Source organism: Balaenoptera ricei, chromosome X (genome assembly GCF_028023285.1).
Source record: "Balaenoptera ricei isolate mBalRic1 chromosome X, mBalRic1.hap2, whole genome shotgun sequence".
NCBI lineage: Eukaryota > Metazoa > Chordata > Mammalia > Artiodactyla > Balaenopteridae > Balaenoptera > Balaenoptera ricei.
Window position 1 is genome coordinate 63,043,453 of NC_082660.1, and position 26,302 is coordinate 63,069,754.

Sequence of the window (26,302 nt, forward strand, 5' to 3'; positions counted from 1 at the left end):
TTTTTTAAAAAAAATAAATGTATTTATTTTATTTATTTATTTTTGGCTATGTTGGGTCTTTGTTGTGCACGGGCTTTCTCTAGTTGTGGCGAGTGGGGACTACTCGTTGCAGTGCACAGGCTTCTCATTGTGGTGGCCTCTCTTGTTGCAGAGCATGGGCTCTAGGCATGTGGGCTTCAGTAGTTGTGGCTCGCAGGCTCAGTAGTTGTGGCTCGCAGGCACTAGAGCGCAGGCTCAGTAGTTGTGGCACATGGGCTTAGTTACTCCATGGCATGTGGGATCTTCCCGGACCAGGGCTCGAATCCGTGTCCCCTGCATTGGAAGGTGGATTCTTAACCACTGCGCCACCAGGGAAGCCTGGGTTGACCATTCTTAAAGTATTTTCATTAGCAAAGAAATGAACAGATTATAAAAATGCAAGCTTCACATATACTTTTTTTAAACATTTATTTATTTATTTATTTATTTTTGGCTGTGTTGGGTCTTTGTTGCGGCAAGTGGGGGCTACTCTTCATTGTGATATGTGGGCTTCTCATTGTGGTGGCTTCTCTTGTTGTGGAGCACGGGCTCTAGGCGCGGGTTTCAGTAGCTGTGGCTTGCAGGCTCAACAGCTGTGGCTCGCGGGCTCTAGAGCACAGGCTCAGTAGTTGTGGCGCACGGGCTTAGTTGCTTCAGGGCATGTGGAATCTTCCCAGACCAGGGCTTGAACCCGTGTCCCCTGCATGGGCAGGCAGATTCTTAACCACTGCGCCACCAGGGAAGTCCCCATATATACTATTAATACAAAGTGAAAGATAATTTTATTATTTTAAACTATAGAAAACTTAAATTCATGAAGTTTCCTAGTTTGTAATCTGATGCTGCAACTCTATCACGAGCATCTAGATTGAGTTAAGTAAAAACAATCTGGAAATAAAGTATAATTTCATTTTAAACTCTGTTTCTTTTCCACATTTTGATAAAAAACTGTAATGGGGAATTCTAGTCCAAAATTAATCAACTTCAAACTAGGTGACTCCAATAATCTCTCTGATCTTCCCATATTATATTAGCTTGAATAAGACTATTCCTTTAATTGGTTTGTTGGTTTGTTTATTCCTGTACTGCAAAAAAAGAGGAGTTGTCTTTCTGGCTCCTAATAAATTTTAACCTGTGTATATCTGAGCTGATACTGTTACCTAGAGATGCAGAATCCTCTATATATTTCAGCTTCTGAGGTCTCTTAGTGATTGGCTAATATTCTAGAAGTCACAGGAAGTTTCAGCAGTACTAAATTGGCACTAAATTTAGAGCAACTTCCAAATCTGATTACTGTCCTACTTATTATAAATTGTTATTATTTATTGGATAATCAGTTATTATACTAACATAATTTTATATAGTAAAAATAATGCAGCTCTATAATGCAATTAAATTTTTATGCAGTAAAAAAAAATAAAGCATGTATACATTAAAAAAATTTAGAGTAAATTATTTTTATGACTAAACATAATTGAAATACTGTTAAGGGGCCAGTGTGCATAGAGATATTATGCCTCACTTAATTCATCTATATAGTAGTAATAACAACAATAGTAGTAACTACAATAACAGGTAATATTTATTGCACACTAACTATGTACCAGGCATGGAACTAAATGCTTTACATACTTTTTCTCATAGGATTCTCAAAACAACACAGTGAAGTAGACATTACTATTACATTTCTTTTAAAGATGAAGAAACTGAAGCACAGAAAAGTTAAGTCACTTGCCAAACGACCCACAGCTGTGTATCAGGATGTTTATGTTGTGATGTGTACATTCTAGTCCCTTGAGAATTTTAAAAAACAAATAGCAATATTTATACAAGTAATTATAAAAGGCACAGCATTACAAAGGCTTTTTCTATCAATAGGTTATCTTTCTTCATGGTGGGCAGGTTGGGCAGCTGCAATTTTCTGCTAGACTAAAGGAAAACTGATAGCTTTTATTCAGCTCTTTTTTTACTACTTGTTAAATTTGCTACTATTCTCTCTTCCTTCTCCTTTTCTTCCTGACTGACAATCTTATGTGCTCAATTTCCTTCTCAGTCACCATCAAATTATACCTATGCCAGTATACTACAAAAGATCTTACATTCAACAAATTGGTGTTAATATTTCAAAATTGTGTACTCTTCACACACAGAGATGTTACTTACCTGCAAGAAATTCTTCATTAGCTGTTTTATACTTCAAGAGGATTTTCATCTTTAAGGAAAGCCCAGCTTCAGTTAAATGTTCCTATTTTTAAACAAAGAAATCACAATGATATTAAAACTGTGAAATGTAAAAGACAATTTTCAAGTAATTGCCTGTTTTATTCAACCACAGCAAGATGTATCATGATCAAAGGAAATCAAAATTATAACAAATCAAATCATAACATCCAGTCTATTCCTGAGGATATTTTCTGATATTTTATTCAATCTAAATGAAATAGTAAAAGGAAAAGAACATGTAAACATTTCTATTGAGTGGCAAGCATTTAATGGCAAGGTCAATACTTAAACTGTGAGAATGTAAGACCATGTTCTTGTCTTGGTAAGCAAAACCCCAAACATCAATTAGGTTTGTTTTCTTTTGAGACTTTAATAACAACGAAGGTCCTTTGCAAACAATGGCTGAATGAAATAGAAAACATATTGTCTTTCCTATAGGATACGCCTATCATATTTACTATTAAATGGTTTTTCCAAGTCCTTGCTAGTTGCACCTGCTTCCACTTTTGCCTGACAGTGTACATCTTTAAACAGCAGTCTACGATTAAAAGTGCAGTCTAGGTTCCCAGAATAGAATTTTTCTCTCTACAATGTCAATTAACCTCTACATGAACATTGTACTCATTAGCTCCAAGCTATGCAAAAAATTATAGCGATTCATGGGTGAGATGCCTGAAGAATGGAAAGTTAGGGAAAAAGTAACTACTGGTATTAAAAGCATTTGCAAATAAAGATAATATCAGTACAAAGAATAAACTAAGATTGCATTATAATTATAACTTATTGCATTACCACCTTTCCTAATGGGCATGTTGGAATATCTCTTGGGCTCAAGACATATTCCACATATTAGCAATGAACAATCCAAAAGTGAAGTTAAGAAAATAATTCCATTTATAATAGCATCAAAAAGAATAAAATACATAGGAATAAATTTTAAAAATAAGGGCAAGACTTCTATACTGAAAACTACAAAACATTATTGAAAGAAACTAAAGAAGACCTAAATAAATAACAACACATCCCATATTCCTGATTGGAAAACTTAATATTGTTCAGATAGCAGTAATCCCCCAACTGATCTACAGATTCAATGCGATCAAATTTCCAGCTGGTTTCTTTGTAGAAATTGACAGGCTGACCCCAAAATTCATATGAAAGTGCAAGGGATGCCAAAAAAATCTTGAAATAGAACAAAGCAGGAGGACTCATGCTTGCAATTCCAAAGTGGTACACCACTTTATACTAACATCAGCTGTGGATGAGAATTCCCAGTGTTCCACATCCTTGTCAACACTTGGAATTATCGGACTTCTAAGTTTTTGCCAATCTACTGGGTATTTTACCTACTTTAAGGTGTTCTTCTTATCTTCCTAGCCCCTTACTGTGAGGCTTTCCTAAGGTTCAGCTTCTATAAAACTACTCCTTTTCCTACATTCTCTCCTTCAGAAATCTTACCCATTTTTCAGGCTACAAATATCATTTTAGGTAAAAAAAGAATCTGTTGCAAGACTTTTTTGGGGGGTAACAGCTTTAATGAGATATAATAAACATACCATACAATTCACCCATTTAAAGTACACAACTCGGAGGGCTTCCCTGATGGCACAGTGGTTAAGAATCCGCCTGCCAATGCAGTGGACAAGGGTTTGAGCCCTGGTCCGGGAAGATCCCACATGCCATGGAGCAACTAAGCCAGCGAGCCACAACTACTGAAGCCCATGCACCCAGAACCTGTGCTCTGCAACAAGAGAAGCCACTGAAACGAGAAGTCCACACACCGCAACAAAGAGTGGCCCCCGCTCACTGCAACTAGAGAAAAGCCTGCACACAGCAACAAAGACCCAACGCAGCTCAAAATAAATAAATAAAATTTTAAAAATACCCATGACATTTAAAAAAATAAATAAAAATAATAATAATAAAGTACACAACTCGGGACTTTCCTGGTGGTCCAGTGGTTTAGAATCCGCCTTCCAATGTAGGGGACATGGGTTCAATCCCTGGCTGGGGAACTAAGATCCCACATGCTTCAGGGCATCTAGGCCCTGGTGCTACAACTACAGAGCCCATATGCTCTGGAGCCCGCGCGCCACAACTAGAGAGCCTGCGTGCTGCAACTACTGAGCCCGCACACAATAACTAGAGAGAAGCCCGCATGCTGCAACAAAGAGCCAGTGTGCTGCAATGAAAGATCCTGTATGCCGCAACTAAGACCCGATGCAATTATGAATAAAGCTGCTATAAACAACCACGTGTAGGTTTTGTGTGTACATAAGTTTTCAACTCCTTTGGGCAAACAGCATGGAGTGCAATTACTGGACTACATAGTAAAAGTATGTTTAGTTTTGTAAGAAACTGCCAAACTGTCTTCCAAAGTGGCTGTACCAGTTCATGTCTTTTTAATATCCAATATGATGAAATGAGAAGTATGCATAAAGCATTTTTCCTGCATGTTGAAGTACTGTGGTAGCTGTTTCCAGGAAAAAAACACTTGTGTGATTATTTGAACTGCAAGCTGAACAAGCCACTTTTGTCAAAGAATACCATTTTAGACAAACCTCAGTTATTCCAACATGGGTATTTGGCAGACATTTTCACAAAAATGAAAGAAATAGGTCTGTTGCTTCAAGGAAAACAGCTGATGGTATTTTATTCATAATTGCCAAAACCTGGAAGCAACCAAGACGTCCTTGAGTAGGTGAATAGATAAATAAACTGTTGAACATCCAGACAACGGAATATTGTTCAAAGTTACAAAGAAATGAGCTATCAAGCTATGAAAAGACATGGAGGAATCTTAAATACATACTACTACCTGAAAGAAGCCACTCTGAAAAGGCTACATACCATAGGATTCCAATTATATGACACTGCAGAAAAGGCAAAACTACAGAGTCAGTAAAAAGATCAGTGGTTGGCAAGGGTTAGGGGAAAGGGAGGGATGAACAGGTGGAGCACACAGGAGTTCTAGGGCAGTGAAACTACTCTGTATGATAGTATAGATGGATACATGCCATTATACATTTTTCCAAACCCTTAGAACATACAACACTAAGAGTGAACTCTAATGTAAACAGTGGACTTTGGGTGATAATGACGTGTCAATGCAGGCTCATCAGCTGTAACAAACGCACTACTTTGGTGGGGACTTTGATAGCTAGGAAGGCTGTGCATGAGTAGGGGCAGGATGTGTATGGGAAATCTCTGTACCTTCTGCTTAATTTTGCTGTGAACTTAAACTGCTCTAAAAATTGTCTCTAAAAAGTAAGAACACTCCAATTAAAATCGGAACAAAATAAAGACATGCACTCAAGAGTTGTGATTTAAAATAAAAAAACCAATGCAGCCAAAAATAAATAAATATTTTTAAAAAAATAAAGTACACAACTCAATGGGTTTTAGTATATACACAAAGTTGTTTATCAGTTTTAGAACAGTTTCATCACCACAAAAAGAAACCTTGTACCCTTTAATAGTCATTCTCTATTCCCTCCAGTGCCACCTCACCCCAACACCCAGGCAAACACTATTCTACTTTCTGTATCTATATATTTGCCTATTTGGGACATTTCATGTAAATGGAATGATACAATGTGTTCTTTTGTGGCTGGTTTTCTTCAATTGGCATAATGTTTTCAGGGTTCATTAATGTTATAACATGTATCGGCACTACATTCATTTTATGGCCAAATAATATTCTTTAGTGTGGATATACCACATTTTGTTTATCTGTCCATCAACTGATGGACATATGGGCTGTTTCCATATTTTGGCTGTTGTAAATAGTGGTGCTATAAAGATTCATGCACGAGTTTTTTTTGTTTTTGTTTTCATTTTTTTTTAAATACATATTTCCCTTTTTTTTTTTTAAGATTTATTGATTGATTGATTGCTATGTTGGGTCTTCGTTTCTATGCTAGGGCTTTCTCTAGTTGCGGCAAGCGGGGGCCACTCTTCATTGCAGTGCACGGGCCTCTCACTATCGTGGCCTCTCCTGTTGCAGAGCACAGGCTCCAAACGCGCAGGCTCAGTCGTTGTGGCTCATGGGCCTAGTTGCTCCACGGCATGTGGGATATTCCCAGACCAGGGCTCGAACCCGTGTCCCCTGCATTAGCAGGCAGATTCTCAACCACTGCGCCACCAGGGAAGCCCCATGCATGAGTTTTTATGTGGACACATGTTTTCAGTTCTCTTGAGTATACACCTAGGAGTGGAATTGCTGGGTCATATGGTATCTCTATGTTTAACTTTTAGAGGAACTGCCAAACTGTCTTGCAAAGTGGTTGTACCATTTAACATTCCTACCAGCAGTGTACAAATGTTCTAATTAATCCACATTCACACCAATAATTGTTTTTGTCCATTTAAAAAATTATAGTCATTTTAGTGAGTGTGAAGTGGTCCCTCACTGTGCTTCTAATTTGCATTTCCCTGATAATTAGTGATACTGAGCATCTTTCAATGTTCTTATTATTGGCCTATGGTATAACTTCTTTGGAAAAATACCTATTCAAATCCTTTGCTCATTTTTAATTGGGTTGTCTTCTTACTACTGAGTAGTAAGAGGTTTTTAGAAAAATATATCCTGGATACCAGACACTTATCATACATAATTTGAAATTATTTTCTCCCATTCTTTTGGGAGGACCCCATGGGTTGTGTTTTTACTTTCCTGATAGTTTCATTTGAAGCAAAATTTTAAACTTTATTTATTTATTTATTTATGTATTTATTTTTGGCTGTGTTGGGTCATCGTTGCTGCGCGCAGGCTTTCTCTAGTTGCAGCGAGCGGGGGGCTACTCTTCGTTGTGGTGCGCAGGCTTCTCATTGCGGTGGCTTCTGTTGTTGCGGAGCACAGGCCCTAGATGCGTGGGCTTCAGTAGTTGTGGCACACAGGCTCAGTAGTTGTGTCTCGCAGGCTCTAGAGCACAGGCTCAGTAGTTGTGGTGCATGGGCTTAGCTGCTCTGTGGCATGTGGGATCTTCCCAGACAGGGGCTCAAACCCATGTCCCCTGCATTGGCAGGCAGATTCTTAACCACTGTGCCACCAGGGAAGTCCCAAAATTTTTAACTTTAATGAAGCCCGATATCATCTAATTTTCCTTTTTCTCTTGTGCTTTTGGTGTCTTATCTAAGCAACCAAGACTTTTCCAATTTCATTGTACAGATAAATTTTCAAAAACAACTTTGTGGAATAACATAAGGCTGCCAAGTTTTAATTTCCCCTCAAAAACTAATTTTTAAAAATATTACTATGACGTTTCTCCAAAGAAGATACACAGAGTGCCAACACACACATGAAAGAATGCTCAACATTATTAATCATTAGAGAAATGCAAATCAAAATTACAATGAGATATCATCTCACACCGGTCAGAATGGCCATCATCACAAAATCTACAAACAATAAACGCTGGAGAGGATGTGGAGAAAAGGGACCCCTCTTGCACTGTTGGTGGGAATGTAAACTGATACAGCCACTATGGAGAACAGTATGGAGGTTCCTTAAAGAACTAAAAATAGAACTACCATACGACCCAGCAATCCCACTACTGGGCATATACCCTGAGAAAACTGTAATTCAAAAACAGTCATGTGAGGATTAACCAAGATGGCAGAGTAGAAGGACATGCTCTCACTCCCTCTTGCGAGAGCACCAGAATCACAACTGGCTGCTGGACAATCATCGACAGGAAGACACTGGAACTCACCAAGGAGGATACCCCACGTCCAAGGACAGAGGAGAAGCCACAGTGAGACGGTAGGAGGGGCGCAATCAGAGTAAAATCAAATCCCATAACTGCTGGGTGGGAGACTCACAGACTGGCGAACACTTACACCACAGAAGTCCACCCACTGGAGTGAAGCTTCTGAGCCCCACGTCAGGCTTCCCAACCTGGGGGTCCGGCAACGGGAGGAGGAATTCCTAGAGAATCAGACTCTGAAGGCTAGTGGGAATTGATTGCAGGACTTTGACAGGACTGGGGGAAACAGAGACCCCACTCTTGGAGGGCACACACAAAGTAATGTGTGCATCGGGACCCAGGGGAAGGAGCAGTGACCCTGGGGGAGACTGAACCAGACCTACCTGCTGGTGTTGGGGGCTCTCCTGCAGAGGCGGGTGGTGGCTCTGTTTCACCGTGGAGATAAGGACACTGGTAGCAGAGGTTCTGGGAAGTTCTCCTTGGCGTGAGCCCTCCCAGAGTCTGCCATTAACCCCACCAAAGAGCACGGGTAGGCTCCAGTGGTGGGTTGCCTCAGGCAAAACAACCAACAGGGAGGGAACCCAGCCCCACCCATCAACAGTCAAGTGGATTAAGGTTTTACTGAGCTCTGACCGCCACAGCAACAGGGAGGGAACCCGGCCCCACCCATCAACAGTCAAGTGGATTAAGGTTTTACTGAGCTCTGACTGCCACAGCAACAGTCAGCTCTACCCACCACCAGAGCCTCCCATCAAGCCTCTTAGATAGCCTCAACCACCAGAGAGCAGACAGCAGAAGCAAGAAAAACTACAATCCTGCAGCCTGTGGAACAAAAACCACATTTACAGAAAGATAGACATGATGAAAAGGCAGAGGGCTATATACCAGATGAAAGAACAAGAAAAAACCCCAGAAAAACAACTAAATGAAGTGGAGATAGGCAACCTTCCAGAAAAAGAATTCAGAATAATGATAGTGAAGATGATCCAGGACCTCGGAATAAGAATGGAGGCAAAGATTGAGAAGATGCAAGAAATGATTAACAAAGACCTAGAAGAATTAAAGAACAAACAAACAGAGATGACCAATACAATAACTGAAATGAAAACTACACTAGAAGGAATCAATAGCAGAATAACTGAGGCAGAAGAACGGATAAGTGACCTGGAAGACACAATGGTGGAATTCACTGCTGCGGAACAGACTAAAGAAAAAAGAATGAAAAGAAATGAAGACAGCCTAAGAGACCTCTGGGACAACATTAAACGCAACAACATTCGCATTATAGGGGTCCCAGAAGGAGAAGAGAGAGAGAAAGGACCAGAGAAAATATTTGAAGAGATTATAGTCGAAAACTTCCCTCACATGCAAAAGGAAATAGCCACCCAAGTCCAGGAAGCGCAGAGAGTCCCATACAGAATAAACCCAAGGAGAAGCACGCCGAGACACACAGTAATCAAACTGGCAAAAATTAAAGACAAAGAAAAATTACTGAAAGCAGCAAGGGAAAAACGACAAATAACATACAAGGGAACTCCCATAAGGTTAACAGCTGATTTCTCAGCAGAAACTCTGCAAAGCCAGAAGGGAGTGGCATGATATACTTGAAGTGATGAAAGGGAAGAACCTACAACCAAGATTAATCTACCCGGCAAGGATCTCATTTAGATTTGATGGAGAAATCAAAAGCTTTACAGACAAGCAAAAGCTAAGAGAATTCAGCACCACCAAACCAGCTCTACAACAAATGCTAAAGGAACTTCTCTAAGAGGGAAACACAAGAGAAGAAAAGGACCTACAAAAACAAACCCAAAACAATTAAGAAAATGGTCATAGGAACATACATATCGATAATTACCTTAAACGTGAATGGATTAAATGCTCCAACCAAAAGACACAGGCTTGCTGAATGGATACAAAAACAAGACCCATATATATGCTGTCTACAAGAGACCCACTTTAGACCTAGGGACACATACAGACTGAAAGTGAGGGGATGGAAAAAGATATTCCATGCAAATGAAAATCAAAAGAAAGCTGGAGTAGCTATACTCATATCAGATAAAATAGACTTTAAAATAAAGAATGTTACAAGAGACAAAGAAGGACACTACATAATGATCAAGGGATCAATCGAAGATGAAGATATAACAATTATAAATATATATGCACCCAATACAGGAGCACCTCAATACATAAGGCAACTGCTAACAGCCATAAAAGAGGAAATCGACAGTAACACAGTAATAGTGGGGGACTTTAACACCTCACTTACACCAATGGACAGATCATCCAAAATGAAAATAAATAAGGAAACAGAAGCTTTAAATGACACAATAGACCAGATAGATTTAATTGATATTTATAGGACATTCCATCCAAAAACAGCAGATTACACGTTCTTCTCAAGTGCGCACGGAACATTCTCCAGGATAGATCACATCTTGGGTCACTAATCAAGCCTCAGTAAATTTAAGAAAATTGAAATCATATCAAGCATCTTTTCTGAACACAACGCTATGAGGTTAGAAATCAATTACAGGGAAAAAAACGTAAAAAAGACAAACACATGGAGGCTAAACAATACGTTACTAAATAAGCAAGAGATCCCTGAAGAAATCAAAGAGGAAATCAAAAAATACCTAGAGGCAAATGACAATGAAAACACGATGACCCAAAACCTATGGGATGCAGCAAATGCAGTTCTAAGAGGGAAGTTTATAGCTAAACAAGCCTACCTCAAGAAACAAGAAAAATCTCAAGTAAACAATCTAACCTTACACCTAAAGAAACTAGAGAAAGAAGAACAAACAAAACCCAAAGTTAGCAGAAGGAAAGAAATCATAAAGATCAGAGCGGAAATAAATGAAATAGAAACAAAGAAAACAATAGCAAAGATCAACAAAACTAAAAGCTGGTTCTTTGAGAAGATAAACAAAATTGATAAGCCATTAGCCAGACTCATCAAGAAAAAGAGGGAGAGGACTCAAATCAATAAAATCAGAAATGAAAAAGGAGAAGTTACAACAGACACTGCAGAAATACAAAGCATCCTAAGAGACTACTACAAGCAACTTTATGCCAATAAAATGGACAACCTGGACGAAACGGACAAATTCTTAGAAAGGTATAACCTTCCAAGACTGAACCAGGAAGAAACAGAAAATATGAACAGACCAATCACAAGTAATGAAATTGAAACTGTGATTAAAAATCTTCCAACAAACAAAAGTCCAGGACCAGATGGCTTCACAGGTGAATTCTATCAAACATTTACAGAAGAGCTAACACCTATCCTTCTCAAACTCTTCCAAAAAATTGCAGAGGAAGGAACACTCCCAAACTCGTTCTATGAGGCCACCATCACCCTGATACCAAAACCAGACAAAGACACTACAAAAAAAGAAAATTACAGACCAATAGCACTGATGAATATAGATGCAAAAATCCTCAACAAAATACTAGCAAACAGAATCCAACAACACATTAAAAGGATCATACACCACGATCAAGTGGGATTTATCCCAGGGATGCAAGGATTCTTCAATATACGCAAATCAATCAATGTGATACACCATATTAACAAATTGAAGAATAAAAACCATATGATCATCTCAATAGATGCAGAGAAAGCTTTTGACAAAATTCAACACCCATTTATGATAAAAACTCTCCAGAAAGTGGGCATAGAGGGAACCTACCTCAACATAATAAAGGCCATATATGACAAACCCACAGCAAACATCATTCTCAATGGTGAAAAACTCAAAGCATTTCCTCTAAGATCAGGAATGAGACAAGGATGTCCACTCTCACCACTATTATTCAACATAGTTCTGGAAGTCCTAGCCACAGCAATCAGAGAAGAAAAAGAAATAAAAGGAATACAAATTGGAAAAGAAGAAGTAAAACTGTCACTGTCTGCGGATGACATGATACTATACATAGAGAATCCTAAAACTGCCACCAGAAAACTGCTAGAGCTAATTAATGAATATGGTAAAGTTGCAGGATAAAAAATTAATGCACAGAATTCTCTTGCATTCCTATACACTAATGATGAAAAATCTGAAAGAGAAATTATGGAAACACTCCCATTTACCACTGCAACAAAAAGAATAAAATACCTAGGAATAAACGTACCTAGGGAGACAAAAGACCTGTACGCAGAAAACTATAAGACACTGATGAAAGAAATTAAAGATGATATCAACAGATGGAGAGATATACCATGTTCTTGGATTGGAAGAATCAACATTGTGAAAATGACTATACTACCCAAAGCAATCTACAGGTTCGATGCAATCCCTATCAAATTACCAATGGCATTTTTTACGGAACTAGAACAAATCATCTTAAAATTTGTATGGAGACCCAAAAGACCCCGAATAGCCAAAGCAGTCTTGAGGGAAAAAAACGGAGCTGGAGGAATCAGACTCCCTGACTTCAGACTATACTACAAAGCTACAGTAATCAAGGCAATATGGTACTGGCACAAAAACAGAAACATAGATCAATGGAACAAGATAGAAAGCCCAGAGATAAACCCACGCACCTATGGTCAACTAATCTATGACAAAGGAGGCAAAGATATACAATGGAGAAAAGACAGTCTCTTCAATAAGTGGTGCTGGGAAAACTGGACAGCTACATGTAAAAGAATGAAATTAGAACACTCCCTAACACCATACACAAAAATAAACTCAAAATGGATTCGAGACCTAAATGTAAGACCGGACACTATAAAACTCTTAGAGGAAAACATAGGAAGAACACTCTTTGACATAAATCACAGCAAGATCTTTTTTGATCCACCTCCTAGAGTAATGGAAATAAAAACAAAAATAAACAAATGGGACCTAATGAAACTTCAAAGCTTTTGCACAGCAAAGGAAACCATAAACAAGACGAAAAGACAACCCTCAGAATGGGAGAAAATACTTGCAAACGAATCAATGGACAAAGGATTAATCTCCAAAATATATAAACAGCTCATTCAGCTCAATATTAAAGAAACAAACAACCCAATCCAAAAATGGGCAGAAGACCTAAACAGACATTTTCCAAAGAAGACATACAGACGGCCATGAAGCACATGAAAAGATGCTCAACAGCACTAATTAGTAGAGAAATGCAAATCAAAACTACAATGAGGTATCACCTCACACCAGTTAGAATGGGCATCATCAGAAAATCTACAAACAACAAATGCTGGAGAGGGTGTGGAGAAAAGGGAACCCTCTTGCACTGTTGGTGGGAATGTAAATTGATACAGCCACTATGGAGAACAATATGGAGGTTCCTTAAGAAACTAAAAATAGAATTACCATATGACCCAGCCATCCCACTACTGGGCATATACCCAGAGAAAACCGTAATTCAAAAAGACACATGCACCCGAATGTTCATCGCAGCACTATTTACAATAGCCAGGTCATGGAAGCAACCTAAATGCCCATCGACAAATGAATGGATAAAGAAGTTGTGGTACATATATACAATGGAATATTACTCAGCCATAAAAAGGAACGAAATTGAGTCATTTGTTGAGACGTGGATGGATCTAGAGACTGTCATACAGAGTGAAGTATGTCAGAAAGAGAAAAACAAATATCGTATATTAACGCATGTATGTGGAACCTAGAAAAATGGTACAGATGAGCCAGTTTGCAGGGCAGAGGTTGAGACACAGATGTAGAGAACGGACATATGGACACCAAGGGGGGAAAACTGTGGTGGGGTGGGGAGGGTGGTGTGCTGAATTGGGCGACTGGGGTTGACATGTGTACACTGATGTGTATAAAATTGATGCCTAATAAGAACCTGCAGTATAAAAAAACAAACAAACAAAACAACTAATACTAAACTTTCATTGGGTTATTTGTATGGAAATATGTTAATATAAATGTTTCAGACATTAAAAAAAAAAAAGAGTCATGTACCACAATGTTCATTGCAGCTGTATTTACAATAACCAGGAGATGGAAGCAGCCTAAGTGTCCATCAAGAGATGAATGGATAAAGAGGATGTGGCACATATATACAATGGAATATTACTCAGCCATAAAAAGAAACGAAATTGAGTTATTCGTAGTGAGGTGGATGGACATAGAGTCTGTCATACAGAGTGAAGTAAGTCAGAAAGAGAAAAACAAATATCGTATACTAACACATATCTATGGAATCTTAGAAAAAAAAATGTTCATGAAGAACCTAGGGGCAAGACGGGAATAGAGACGCAGACCTACTAGAGAATGGACTTGAGGATATGGGGAGGGGGAAAGGTAAGCTGGCACAAAGTGGGAGAGTGGCATGGACATATATACACTACCAAATGTAAAATAGATAGCTAGTGGGAAGCAGCCGCATAGCACAGGGAGATCAGCTCGGTGCTTTGTGACCACCTAGAGGGGTGGGATAGGGAGGGTGGGAGGGAGGGAGACGCAAGAGGGAAGAGATATGGGGACATATGTGTATGTATAACTGATTCACTTTGTTATAAATCAGAAACTAAGACACCATTGTAAAGCAATTATACTCCAATAAAAATGTTAAAAATTAAAATATATATATATATTACTATTTGTTCCAGTTCCGGCCAAGAAGGAGCATGACAACTACAGTCTATATCTTCCACTAATTACAACTAAAAGCCCTGAACAAGATCTACAAAGCAACAACCTGAGGACTCTGAAAAGTAAACAAAAGCAGAAAGATTGTAGTGAGTCATCAAAACATGGAGAAGTGGACTGTATGGGAATGGTGAGTATCCTGGGGTTTTTTTTTTCCCTTTTATCTAATGGTATAGGAAGTTTGTCTGTCTTCTGCCAAATCTCTGAATGAGGCCAAAAAGAAATGTTTCTCTGGATGATTGGCAGGTGTGGCGGGGAGAGTCTGGAGGATTTTTTAACAGGCTCTACCTTCACATAGATATGGAGTTCAAATTTATACTACTCGGACTTCCCTGGTGGCGCAGTGGTTAAGAATCCGCCTGCCAATGCAGGGGACACAGGTTTGAGCCCTGGTCTGGGAAGATCCCACATGCCACAGAGCAACTAAGCCCGTGTGCCACAACTACTAAGCCTGCGCTCTAGAGCCTGCGAGCCACAACTATGGAGCCTGCGTGCCACAGCTACTGAAGCCCGCGTGCCTAGAGCCCATGCTCCACAGCAAGAGAAGCCACCACAATGAGAAGCCTGCGCACCACAAGGAAGAGTAGCCCCTGCTCGCCGCAACTAGAGAAAGCCCGCGAGCAGCAACGAAGACCCAACACAGCCAAAAATAAATAAATAAATTTATTAAAAAAATTTATACTACTCATGTTGTCCAAGAACTGTAAAGCTGAAAAATCAAAAAAAAAGTAGCCAAAAGAGTGATATCTCTTAGACATCTTGCTAAAGCAAATAGATGTAGGGCCATGGACTTCCCTGGTGGTCCAGTGGTTAAGACTTTGCCTTCCAATGCAGGGGGTGTGGGTTCAATCCGTTGTTGGGGAGCTAAGATCCCACATGTCTCGGGGTCAAAAAACCAAAACATAAAACAGAAACAATATTGTAACAAATTCGATAAAGACTTTAAAAATGGTCCACATCAAAAAAAAAATAGATATAGGGCCATGTCCTCAATCCAGGTTGTACAGGATTCTAAAAGATTAACACTAAAGATAAACTAACAATCCCAAATTACAAAGCACATGAGGAAATGTTTCATACTGAGCAAGAGTCAGGAGTACTACTAACTGCAGGATCAAATTGTTTCCAAGTACAGGAATACTTCATTTTACTGCCCTTTATTGCACTTCGCAGATACTGTGTTTTTTACATACTGAAGGTTTGAGGTAATCCTGCGTCAAGCAACTCTATCAGTGCCATTTTTCCAATAGCATTTACTTTGTGTTTCTGTGTCACATTTTGGTCATTCTTGCAATATTTCAAATTTTATTATTATCATTATATTTGTTATGGTGATCTGTGCTCAGTGATTTTTGATGTTACTATTGTAATTGTTCTGGGATGCCATGAACTGTGTCCATGTAAGATGGCGAACTTAAATGCTGTCTGTGTTCTGACTGCTCCACCAACTGGGCAGCCCCCCATCTCTCTCCCTTTCCTCAGGCCTCCCTATTCCCTGAGACCCAACAGTATTGAAATTAGCCAATTAATAACCCTACAAAGGCCTCTAAGTGTTCACATGAAGAGTCGTATGCCTCTCACTTTAAATCAATAGCTAGAAATAATTAAGCTTAGTGAGGAAGGCATGCTGAAAGCCAAGATAAGCTGAAAGCTAGGCCTCTTGTACCAGTTAGCCAAGTTCTGAATGCAAAGGAAAAATTCTTGAAGGAAATTAGAAGTGCAACTCCAGTGAACACATGAATGATAAGATAGTGAAACAGCCTTATTACCGATACAGAAAGTTTTAGTGGTCTGGATAGAAGATCAAACCAGCCAAAACATTCCCTTAAGCCAAAGCCTAATCCAGAGCAAGGCCCTATCTCTCTTCAATTGTATGAAGGTTGAGAGAGGTGAGGAAGATACAGAACAAAAGTTTAAAGCTAGCAGAGATTAGTTCATGAGGTTTAAGGAAAGAAGCTGACTCCTTAACATAAAAGTGCAAGGTGAAGCAGCAAGTGCTAATGTAACAGCTACAGCAAGTTATCCACAAGATCTAGCTAAGATAATCAATGAAGGTAGCTACACTAAACAGATTTTCACTGTAGGCAAAACAGCCTTCTAATGGAAGAGGATGCCATCTAGGACTTTCATAGCTAGAAAGAAGTCAATGCTTGGTTTCAAAGCTTCCAAGGCCAGGCTAACTCTCTTCTTAGAGACTAATGTAGCTGGTGACCTTCAGTTGAAGCCAATGCTCATTAACCACTCCTAAAATCCTAGGGCCCTTAAGAATTATGCTAAATCTACTCTTCTGTGCTCTGTAAATGGAACAACAAAGCCTGGATGAGAGCACATCTGTTCACAACATGGTCTACTGAATATTTTAAGCCCACTGTTGAGGACTACTGCTCAGGAAAAAAGATTCCTTTCAAAATATTACTTTGACAATGCACTTGGTCACCCGGGAACTCTGATGGAGATGTACAATACAATTAATGTTTTCATGCTTACTAACACAACATCCATTCTGCAGCCTATGGATCAAGGAGCAATTTCAACTTTTGAGTTTTATTATTTAACAAATATATTTCATAACACTATATCTGCCATGATAATGATTCCTCTGATGGATCCAGGCAAAGTAAATTGAAAATCTTCTGGAAAGGATTCGCCATTCTAGATGCCATTATAAACATCTGTGATTCATGGGGAAAGGTCAAAATATCAACATTAATAGGAGTTTGGAAGGAGTTGACTCCAACCCTCGTGGATGACTTTGAGGGGTTCAAGACTTCAGTGGAGGAAGTAACTGCAGCTGTGGTAGAAAGAGCAAGAGAACTAGAATTGGAAGCAGAACCTAAAGATGGAACTGAACTGCTGCAACCTCATGATAAAACTTTAATGAATGAAGAGTTGCTTCTTATAGATGAGCAAAGAAAGTGGTTTCTGGAGATGGAATCTACTCCTGGTGAAGATGCTGTGAAGACTGTTGAAATGACAACAAAAGACTTAGAATATTAAACTTAGTTGATAAAGTAGCAGTAGGGTTTGAGAGGATTGACTCCAAATTTGAAAGAAGTTTTACTGTGGGTAAAATGCTATCAAAATAGCATTGCATGCCAAAGACAAATCGTTCGTGAAAGGAAGATTTAATTGATGGGACAAACTTCTTTCTCATCTTATTTTAAGAAAATGCCACAGCCACCCCAACCTTCAGCAACAACCTCCCTGATCAGTCCGAAGCCATCAAAATCAAGGCAAGACACTCCACCAGCAAAAAGATTATGATGAGTTGCTGGAGGCTCAGACAATGGTTAGCATTTTTTAGCAATAAAATATTTTTAATTAAGGTACTTATATTGTTTTTTAGACATAATGCTATTACACACTTAATAGACTACATTATAAACGTACTTTCATATGCACTGGGAAAAAAAAATTCGTGTGACTCACGTTATTGTGATACTTGCTTTATTGTGGTGGTCTGGAACTAACCTACAGTATCTCTGAGGTATGCCTATAACTTGCCTGCTTCCCGTAATAAAGCTCAACAAGATTTATACTATTATATAAATATCTAGCACCCAACAACATAAAATTCACAACACTTGGCATCCAATGAAAGACGATGAGGCCTGGAAAGAGGCAGGAAAACATGATCCATACTGGGGAGATAACCAACTGAAACTGATCCAGAAGTGACACAGATACAAGAATTAGCAGAGAAGGACATTAAAAGAGGAAAATTATATTTCATATGCTCAAAAAGCTAATCAGGGATTCCCTGGTGGCACAGCGGTTGAGAATCTGCCTGCCAATGCAGGGGACACGGGTTCGAGCCCTGGTCTGGGAAGATCCCACATGCCACGGAGCAACTGGGCCCGTGAGCCACAATTACTGAGCCTGCGCGTCTGGAGCCTGTGCTCCACAGCAAGAGAGGCCGCAATAGTGAGAGGCCCGTGCACCGCGATGAGGAGAGGCCCCCGCTTGCCACAACTAGAGAAAGCCCTCGCACAGAAACGAAGACCCAACACAGCAAAAATAAATAAATAAATAAGAAATAAAAAAAAAAAAGATATTCTAGGGCACATGTATTAAAAAAAAAAAAAAAAAGCTAATCAGAGACACGGAAGACATAAAAAGGATCGAAATCAAACTTCCAGAAATAAAAACTGCAAAATCTGCGGTGAAAACTATACGAGATGGTGTCAGTCCATTCGGGCTGCTATAACAAAAATAGCATAAACTGGGTGGCTTATAAACAACAAACATTTATTTCTCACAGTTCTGGAGGCTGGAAGGTCCAAAATCATAGCACCAGCATATTCAGTGTCCGGTAAGAGCCCACTTCCTCATAAATGGCTCCTTCCTCACTGGAATCTTAAATGGCAAAAGGGGTGAGGGAGTTCTCTCTCAGGCATCCCATATAAGGGCACTAATCCCAATCATCAGGACTCTGCCCTCATGATGTAATCACCTCCAAAGACCCCACCTCCTAATATCATCACTTTGGTGGTTAGACTTTCAGTGTATGAATTTGGGGTCGGGGGACACAAATATTCAGCTTATAGCAGATGGGATTAACAGAAGATCAGACACTGCAGAACAAAAATTAATGAATTTCAAGTCATAGCAATACAAAACATTCCAAAATGAAACACAGAGGAAAAAAACCTTTTTATTTTTTAAATTAAAAAAAAATTTTAACATCTTTATTGGAGTATAATTGCTTTACAGTGGTGTGTTACTTTCTGTTTATAACAAAGTGAATCAGTTAAACATATACATATATCTTCATATCTCTTCCCTATTGCATCTCCCTCCCTCCCATCCTCCCTATACCACCCCTCTAGGTGGTCACAAAGCATAGAGCTGATCTCCCTGTGCTATGCGGCTGCTTCCCACTAGCTATCTGTTTTACATTTGGTAGTGTATATATGTCCATGCCACTCTCTCACTTCGTCCCAGCTTACCCTTCCCACTCCCCGTGTCCTCAAGTCCATTCTCTAGTAGGTCTGCATCTGTTTTTTTTTTAACATCTTTATTGGAGTATAATTGCTTTACAATGGTGTGTTAGATTCTGCTTTATAACAAATTGAATCAGTTATACATATACATATGTTCCCATATCTCTTCCCTCTTGCGTCTCCCTCCCTCCCTCCCACCCTCCCTATCCCACCCCTCTAGGTGGTCACAAAGCACAAAGCTGATCTCCCTGTGCTATGTGGCTACTTCCCACTAGCTATGTATTTTGTTTGGTAGTGTATATATGTCCATGCCACTCTTTCACTTTGTCCAAGCTTACCCTTCCCCCTCCCCATATCCTCAAGTCCATTCTCTAGTAGGTCTGTGTCTTTATTCCTGTCTTGCCCTTAGGTTCTTCATGACCTTTTTCTTTTCTTTTTTATTTTTTTCTTAGATTCCATATATATGTGTTAGCATATGGTATTTCTGTTTCTCTTTCTGACTAACTTCACTCTGTATGACAGACTCTAGGTCCATCCACCTCACTACAAATAACTCAATTTCGTTTCTTTTTATGGCTAAGTAATATTACATTGTATATATGTGCCACATCTTCTTTATCCATTCATCTGTTGATGGACAGGTTGCTTCCATGTCCTGGATATTGTAAATACAGCTGCAATGAACATTGTGGTACATGACTCTTTTTGAATTACGGTTTTCTCAGGGTATATGCCCAGTAGTGGGATCGCTGGGTCATATGGTGGTTCTATTTTTAGTTTTTTAAGGAACCTCCATACTGTTCTCCATAGTGGCTGTATCAATTTACATTCCCACCAACAGTGCAAGAGGGTTCTCTTTTCCCCACACCATCTCCAGCATTTATTGTTTGTAGATTTTTTGATAATGGCCATTCTGACCGGTGTGACATGATATCTCATTGTAGTTTTTTTTGTTTTTTGTTTTTTTTTAACATCTTTATTGGAGTATAATTGCTTTACAATGGTGTGTTAGTTTCTGCTTTATAACAAAGTGAATCAGTTATACATATACATATGTTCCCATATCTCTTCCCTCTTGCATCTCCCTCCTCATTTTAGTTTTGATTTGCATTTCTCTAATGATTAATGATGGTGAGCATTCTTTCATGTGTTTGTTGGAAATCTGTATATCTTCTTTGGAAAAATGTCTATTTAGGTCTTCTGCCTATTTTTGGATTGGGTTGTTTTTTTGATACTGACCTGCATGAGTTGGTTGTATGTTTTGGAGATTAATCCTTTGTCAGTTGCTTCATTTGCAAATATTTTCTACCATTCTGAGGGTTGTCTTTTGGTCTTGTTTATGGTTTCCTTTGCTGTGCAAAAGCTTTTAAGTTTCATTAGGTCCCATTTGTTTATTTGTGTTTTTATTTCCATTTCTCTAGGAGGTGGGTCAAAAAGGATCTTGCTGTGATTTATCTCATAGAGTGTTCTGCCTATGTTTTCCTCTAACAGTTTGATGGTGTCTGGCCTTACATTTAGGTCTTTAATCCATTTTGAGTTTATTTTTGTGTATGGTGTTAGGGAGTGTTCTAATTTCATTCTTTTACATGTAGCTGTCCAGTTTTCCAAGCACCACTTATTGAAGAGGCTGTCTTTTCTCCATTGTATATTCTTGCCTCCTTTATCAAAGATAAGGTGACCATATGTGTGTGGGTTTATTTCTGGGCTTTCTATCCTGTTCCAGTGATCTACATTTCTGTTTTTGTGCCAGTACCATACTGTCTCGATTACTGTAGCTTTGTAATATAGTCTGAAGTCAGGGAGCCTGATTCCTCCAGCTCAATTTTTCCTTCTCAAGATTGCTTTGGCTATTTGGGGTCTTTTGTGGTTCCATACAGATTGCGAAATTTTTTGTTCTAGTTCTGTGAAAAATCCCATTGGTAGTTTGATAGGGATTGCATTGAATCTGTAGATTGCTTTGGGTAGTAGAGTCATTTTCACAATGTTGATTCTTCTAATCCAAGCACAGGGTATATCTCTCCATCTATTTGTATCATCTTTAATTTCTTTCATCAGTGTCTTATAATTTTCTGCATACAGGTCTTTTGTCTCCTTAGGTAGGTTTATTCCTAGGTATTTTATTCCTTTTGTTGCAATGGTAAATGGGAGAGTTTTCTTAATTTCACTTTCAGATTTTTCATCATTAGTGTATAGGAATGCAAGAGATTTCTGTGCATTAATTTTGTATCCTGCTGCTTTACCAAATTCATTGATTAGCTCTAGTAGTTTACTGGTAGCCTCTTTAGGATTCTCTATGTATAGTATCATGTCATGTGCAAACAGTGACAGCTTTACTTCTTTTCTGATTTGGATTCCTTTTATTTATTTTTATTCTGATTGCTGTGGCTAAAAGTTCCAGAACTATCTTGAATAATAGTGGTGAGAGTGGGCAACCTTGTCTTGTTCCTGATCTTAATGGAAATGGTTTCAGTTTTTCACCATTGAGGACGATGTTGGCTGTGGGTTTGTCATAACATAGCCTTTACTATGTTGAGGTAAGTTCCCTCTTTGCCTATATTCTGGAGGGTTTTTATCATAAATAGGTGTTGAATTCTGTCAAAAGCTTTCTCTGCATCTATTGAGATGATCGTAACGGTTTTTCTCCTTCAATTTGTTAATATGGTGTATCACATTGATTGATTTGCGTGCGTTCAAGAATCCTTGCATTCCTGGGATAAACCCCACTTGATTATGGGGTATGATCCTTTTAGTGTGCTGTTCGATTCTGTTTGCTAGTATTTTGTTGAGGATTTTTGCATCTATGTTTATCAGTGATATTGGCCTGTAGTTTTCTTTCTTTGTGATATCTTTGTCTGGTTTTGGTATCAGGGTGATGGTGGCCTCAAAGAATGAGTTTGGGAGTGTTCCTCTCTCTGCTATATTTTGGAAGAGTTTGAGAAGGATAGGTGTTAGCTCTTCTGTAAATGTTTGATAGAATTCGCCTGTGAAGCCATCTGGTCCTGGGCTTTTTATGTTAGAAGATTTGTAATCACAGTCTCAATTTCAGTGCTTGTGTTGATCTGTTTATATTTTCTGTTTCTTCCTGGTTCAGTCTCAGAAGGTTGTGCATTTCTACGAATTTGTCCATTTCTTCCAGGTTGTCCATTTTATTGGCATATACTTGCTTGTAGTAATCTCTCATGATCCTTTGTATTTCTGCAGTGTCAGTTGTTACTTCTCCTTTTTCATTTCTAATTCTATTGATTTGAATGCTTCCTGGACTTGATTAACTATTTCCTTTCCCATATTAGGGAAGTTTTCAACCATAATCTCTCCAAATATTTTCTCAGTCCCTTTCTTTTTCTCTCCTTCTTCTGGGACCCCTATAATTTGAATGTTGGTGCGTTTAATGTTGTCCCAGAGGTCTCTGAGACTGTCCTCAATTCCTTTCATTCCTTCTTCTTTATTCTGGTCTGCAGTAGCTATTTCCACTATTTTATCTTCCAGGTCACTTATCCGTTCTTCTGTCTCAGTTATTCTGCTATCGATCCCTTCTAGAGAATTTTTAATTTCATTTATTGTGTTGTTCATAACTGTTTGTTTGCTCTTTAGTTCTTCTAGCTCCGTGTTAAATGTTTCTTGTATTTTCTCCATTCTATTTCCTAGATTTTGGATCATCTTTAGTATCATTATTCTGAATTCTTTTTCAGGTAGACTGCCTATTTCCTCTTCATTAGGTCTGGTGGGTTTTTACCTTGCTCCTTCATCTGCTGTGTGTTTCTCTGTCTTCTCATTTTGCTTAACTTACTGTATTTGGGGGTCTCCTTTTCACAGGCTGCAGGTTCGTAGTTCCCGTTGTTTTTGGTGTCTGCCCCCAGTGGCTAAGGTTGGTTCAGTGGGTTGTGTAGGCTTCCTGGTGGAGGGGACTAGTGCCCGTGTTCTGGTGAATGAGGCTGGATCTCTTCTTTCTGGTGGGCAGGTCCACGTCTGGTGGTTTGTTTTGGGGTGTCTGTGGCTTTATTATGATTTTAGGCAGACTCTCTGCTAATGGGTGGGGTTGTGTTCCTGCCTTGCTAGTTGTTTGGCATAGGGTGTCCAGCACTCTAGCTTGCTGGTCGTTGAGTGGACCTGGGTCTTGGCGTTGAGATGGAGATCTCTGGGAGATTTTTGCCGTTTGGTATTACGTGGAACTGGGAGGTCTCTTGTGGACCAGTGTCCTGAACTTGGCTCTCCCACCTCAGAGGCACAGCCCTGATGCCTGGCTGGAGAACCAAGAGCCTGTCATCCACATGGCTCAGAATAAAAGGGAGAAAAAAAGAAAGAAAGAAAGAAAAAGATAAAATAAAATAAAATGAAATAAAATAAAGTTATTAAAATAAAAAATAAATAATAATTATTAAAAAAAATTTAAGTAATAAAAAAAAGAAAGAAAGAGAGCAACCATACCAAAAAACAAATCCACCAATGATAACAAGCGTTAAAAACTATATTAAGAAGAAAAAAAAAAAAGGACAGCAGAAGCCTAGGAGAAATGTTAAAACCAAAGTTATACAGACAAAATAAGACACAGAAGCATACTCATACACACTCACAAAAAGAGAAAAAGGGAAAAATATATATATATATCGTTGCTCCCAAAGTCCACCTCCTCAATTTGGGATGATTCATTGTCTATTCAGGTATTCCACAGATGCAGGTACATCAAGTTGATTGTGGAGATTTAATCCGCTGCTCCTGAGGCTGCTGGGAGAAATTTCCCTTTCTCTTCTTTGTTCGCACAGCTCCTGGAGTTCAGCTTTGGATTTGGACCCGCCTCTGCGTGTAGGTCACCTGAGGGCGTCTGTTCTTCATTCAGACAGGACAGGGTTAAAGGAGCAGCTGATTCGGGGGCTCTGGCTCACTCAGGCCGGGTGGAGGTAGGGGTACGGAATGCAGGGCGAGCCTGCGACGGCAGAGGCCAGTGTGACGTTGCACCAGCCTGAGGTGTGCCCTGTGTTCTCCCGGGGAAGTTGTCCCTAGATCATGGGACCCTGGCAGTGGTGGGCTGCACAGGCTCCCGGGAGGGGAGGTGTGGAGAGTGACCTGTGCTTGCACACAGGCTTCTTTGTGGCTACAGCAGCAGCAGCCTTAGCATCTCATGCCCGTCTGTGGGGTCTGTGCTGACAGCTGTGGCTCACGCCCGTCTCTGGAGCTCTTATAAGTGCTCTTAATCCTCTCTCCTCACGCACCAGGAAACAAAGAGGCAAGAAAAAGTCTCTTGCCTCTTCAGCAGCTCCAGACTTTTTCCCGGACTCCTTCCTGGCTAGCTGTGGTGCACTAACCCCTTCAGGCTGTGTTCATGCCGCCAACCCCAGTCCTCTCCCTGCGATCCGACCGAAGCCTGAGCCTTAGCTCCCAGCCCCTGCCCGTCCCGGCGGGTGAGCAGACAAGCCTCTCGGGCTGGTGAGTGCTGGTCGGCACTGATCCTCTGTGCGGGAATCTCTCTGCTTTGCCCTCCGCACCCCTTGCTGTGCTCTCCTCCGTGGCTCCAAAGCTTTCCCCCTCCACCACCCACAGTCTCCCCCCGCAAAGGGTCTTTCAAGTGTGTGGAAACCTTTCCTCCTTCACAGCTCCCTCCCACTGGTGCAGGTCCCGTCCCTATTCTTTTGTCTCTCTTTTTTCTTTTACCCTACCCAGGTACATGGGGAGTTTCTTGCCTTTTGGGAGGTCTGAGGTCTACCAGTGTTCAGTAGGTGTTCTGTAGGAGTTGTTCCACATGTAGATGTATTTCTGATGTATTTGTGGAGAGGAAGGTGATCTCCATGTCTTACTCTTCTGTCATCTTGAAGCCTGCCCCCAAAAATCTTTGTAAATGTAAACAGCATAAGTGAACTGTGGGAACGACTTCAAACAATCTAATATATGAGTAATTAGCGTCTGAGGGTGAAGCAGAAAAAAATATTTGAAAAAATACTGGAACTTTCCAAACATAATGAAAGCCATGATCCCAGAGATTCAAGATGCTCAAAGAGCCCCAAGCATAAGAAACAAAGAAAATTACTTCAAAGTACATCATCAACAAACTGCTCAAAACCAGTGATAAACAGAAAATCCACATATTAGCCAGAAAAAAAGGGCTTGTTACATAAAGAATAAAAATAAGGATTGCATCATATTTCTTATCAGAAACAATGTAACAGGAAAACTGTGAACAATATCTTTAAAATTCTCAAAGAAAAAAACGCTCTCCATTTCAAATTCTATACCCAGAAAAAACATCATTCAAAAACAAATGGGGGACCCTCCCTAGCGGCGCAGTGGTTGAGAATCCGCCTGCCAATGCAGGGGACCCGGGTTCGAGCCCTGGCCCGGGAAGTTCCCACATGCCATAGAGCAACTAAGCCCATGTGCCACAACTACTGAGCCTGCGCTCTAGAGCCCACGAGCCACAACTACTGCAGCCCGCATGCCTAGAGCCTGTGCTCTGCAACAAAGAGAAGCCACTTCAATGAGAAGCCTGCACACTGCAACAAAGTGTAGCCCCCGCTCGCCACAACCAGAGAAAGCCCACACACAGCAACAAAGACCGAACGCAGCCAAAAAAATAAATGGTGTACCTTACACCCATTAGCATGTCTACTATCAAAAAATAATAATTAAAGTGTTTGCAAGGATGTGGAGAAATTGAAACCCTTGTATACTTTTGGCTGAAATTTAAAATGGTGCAGCTGTTACGGGAAAAACAGTAGTGTGTTTCCTCAAAAAAATTAAAAATAGAATTGCAGTATGATCCAGAAGTTACACTTCTGGGTTTATACCC

The 26,302-nt window shown here is 39.7% G+C and overlaps 1 protein-coding gene across 1 annotated transcript in view; it reads right to left on the reverse strand.

The window, feature by feature from the left end:
• The window catches only part of TEX11 (testis expressed 11), a 362,907-nt gene that overhangs the window by 179,890 nt on the left and 156,715 nt on the right, over window positions 1-26,302 (reverse strand). The window contains exon 12 of the mRNA XM_059910602.1: window positions 2,182-2,263. Coding sequence (XP_059766585.1) covers window positions 2,182-2,263 — 82 coding nt within the window. The remainder of the gene's footprint in view (window positions 1-2,181; window positions 2,264-26,302) is intronic.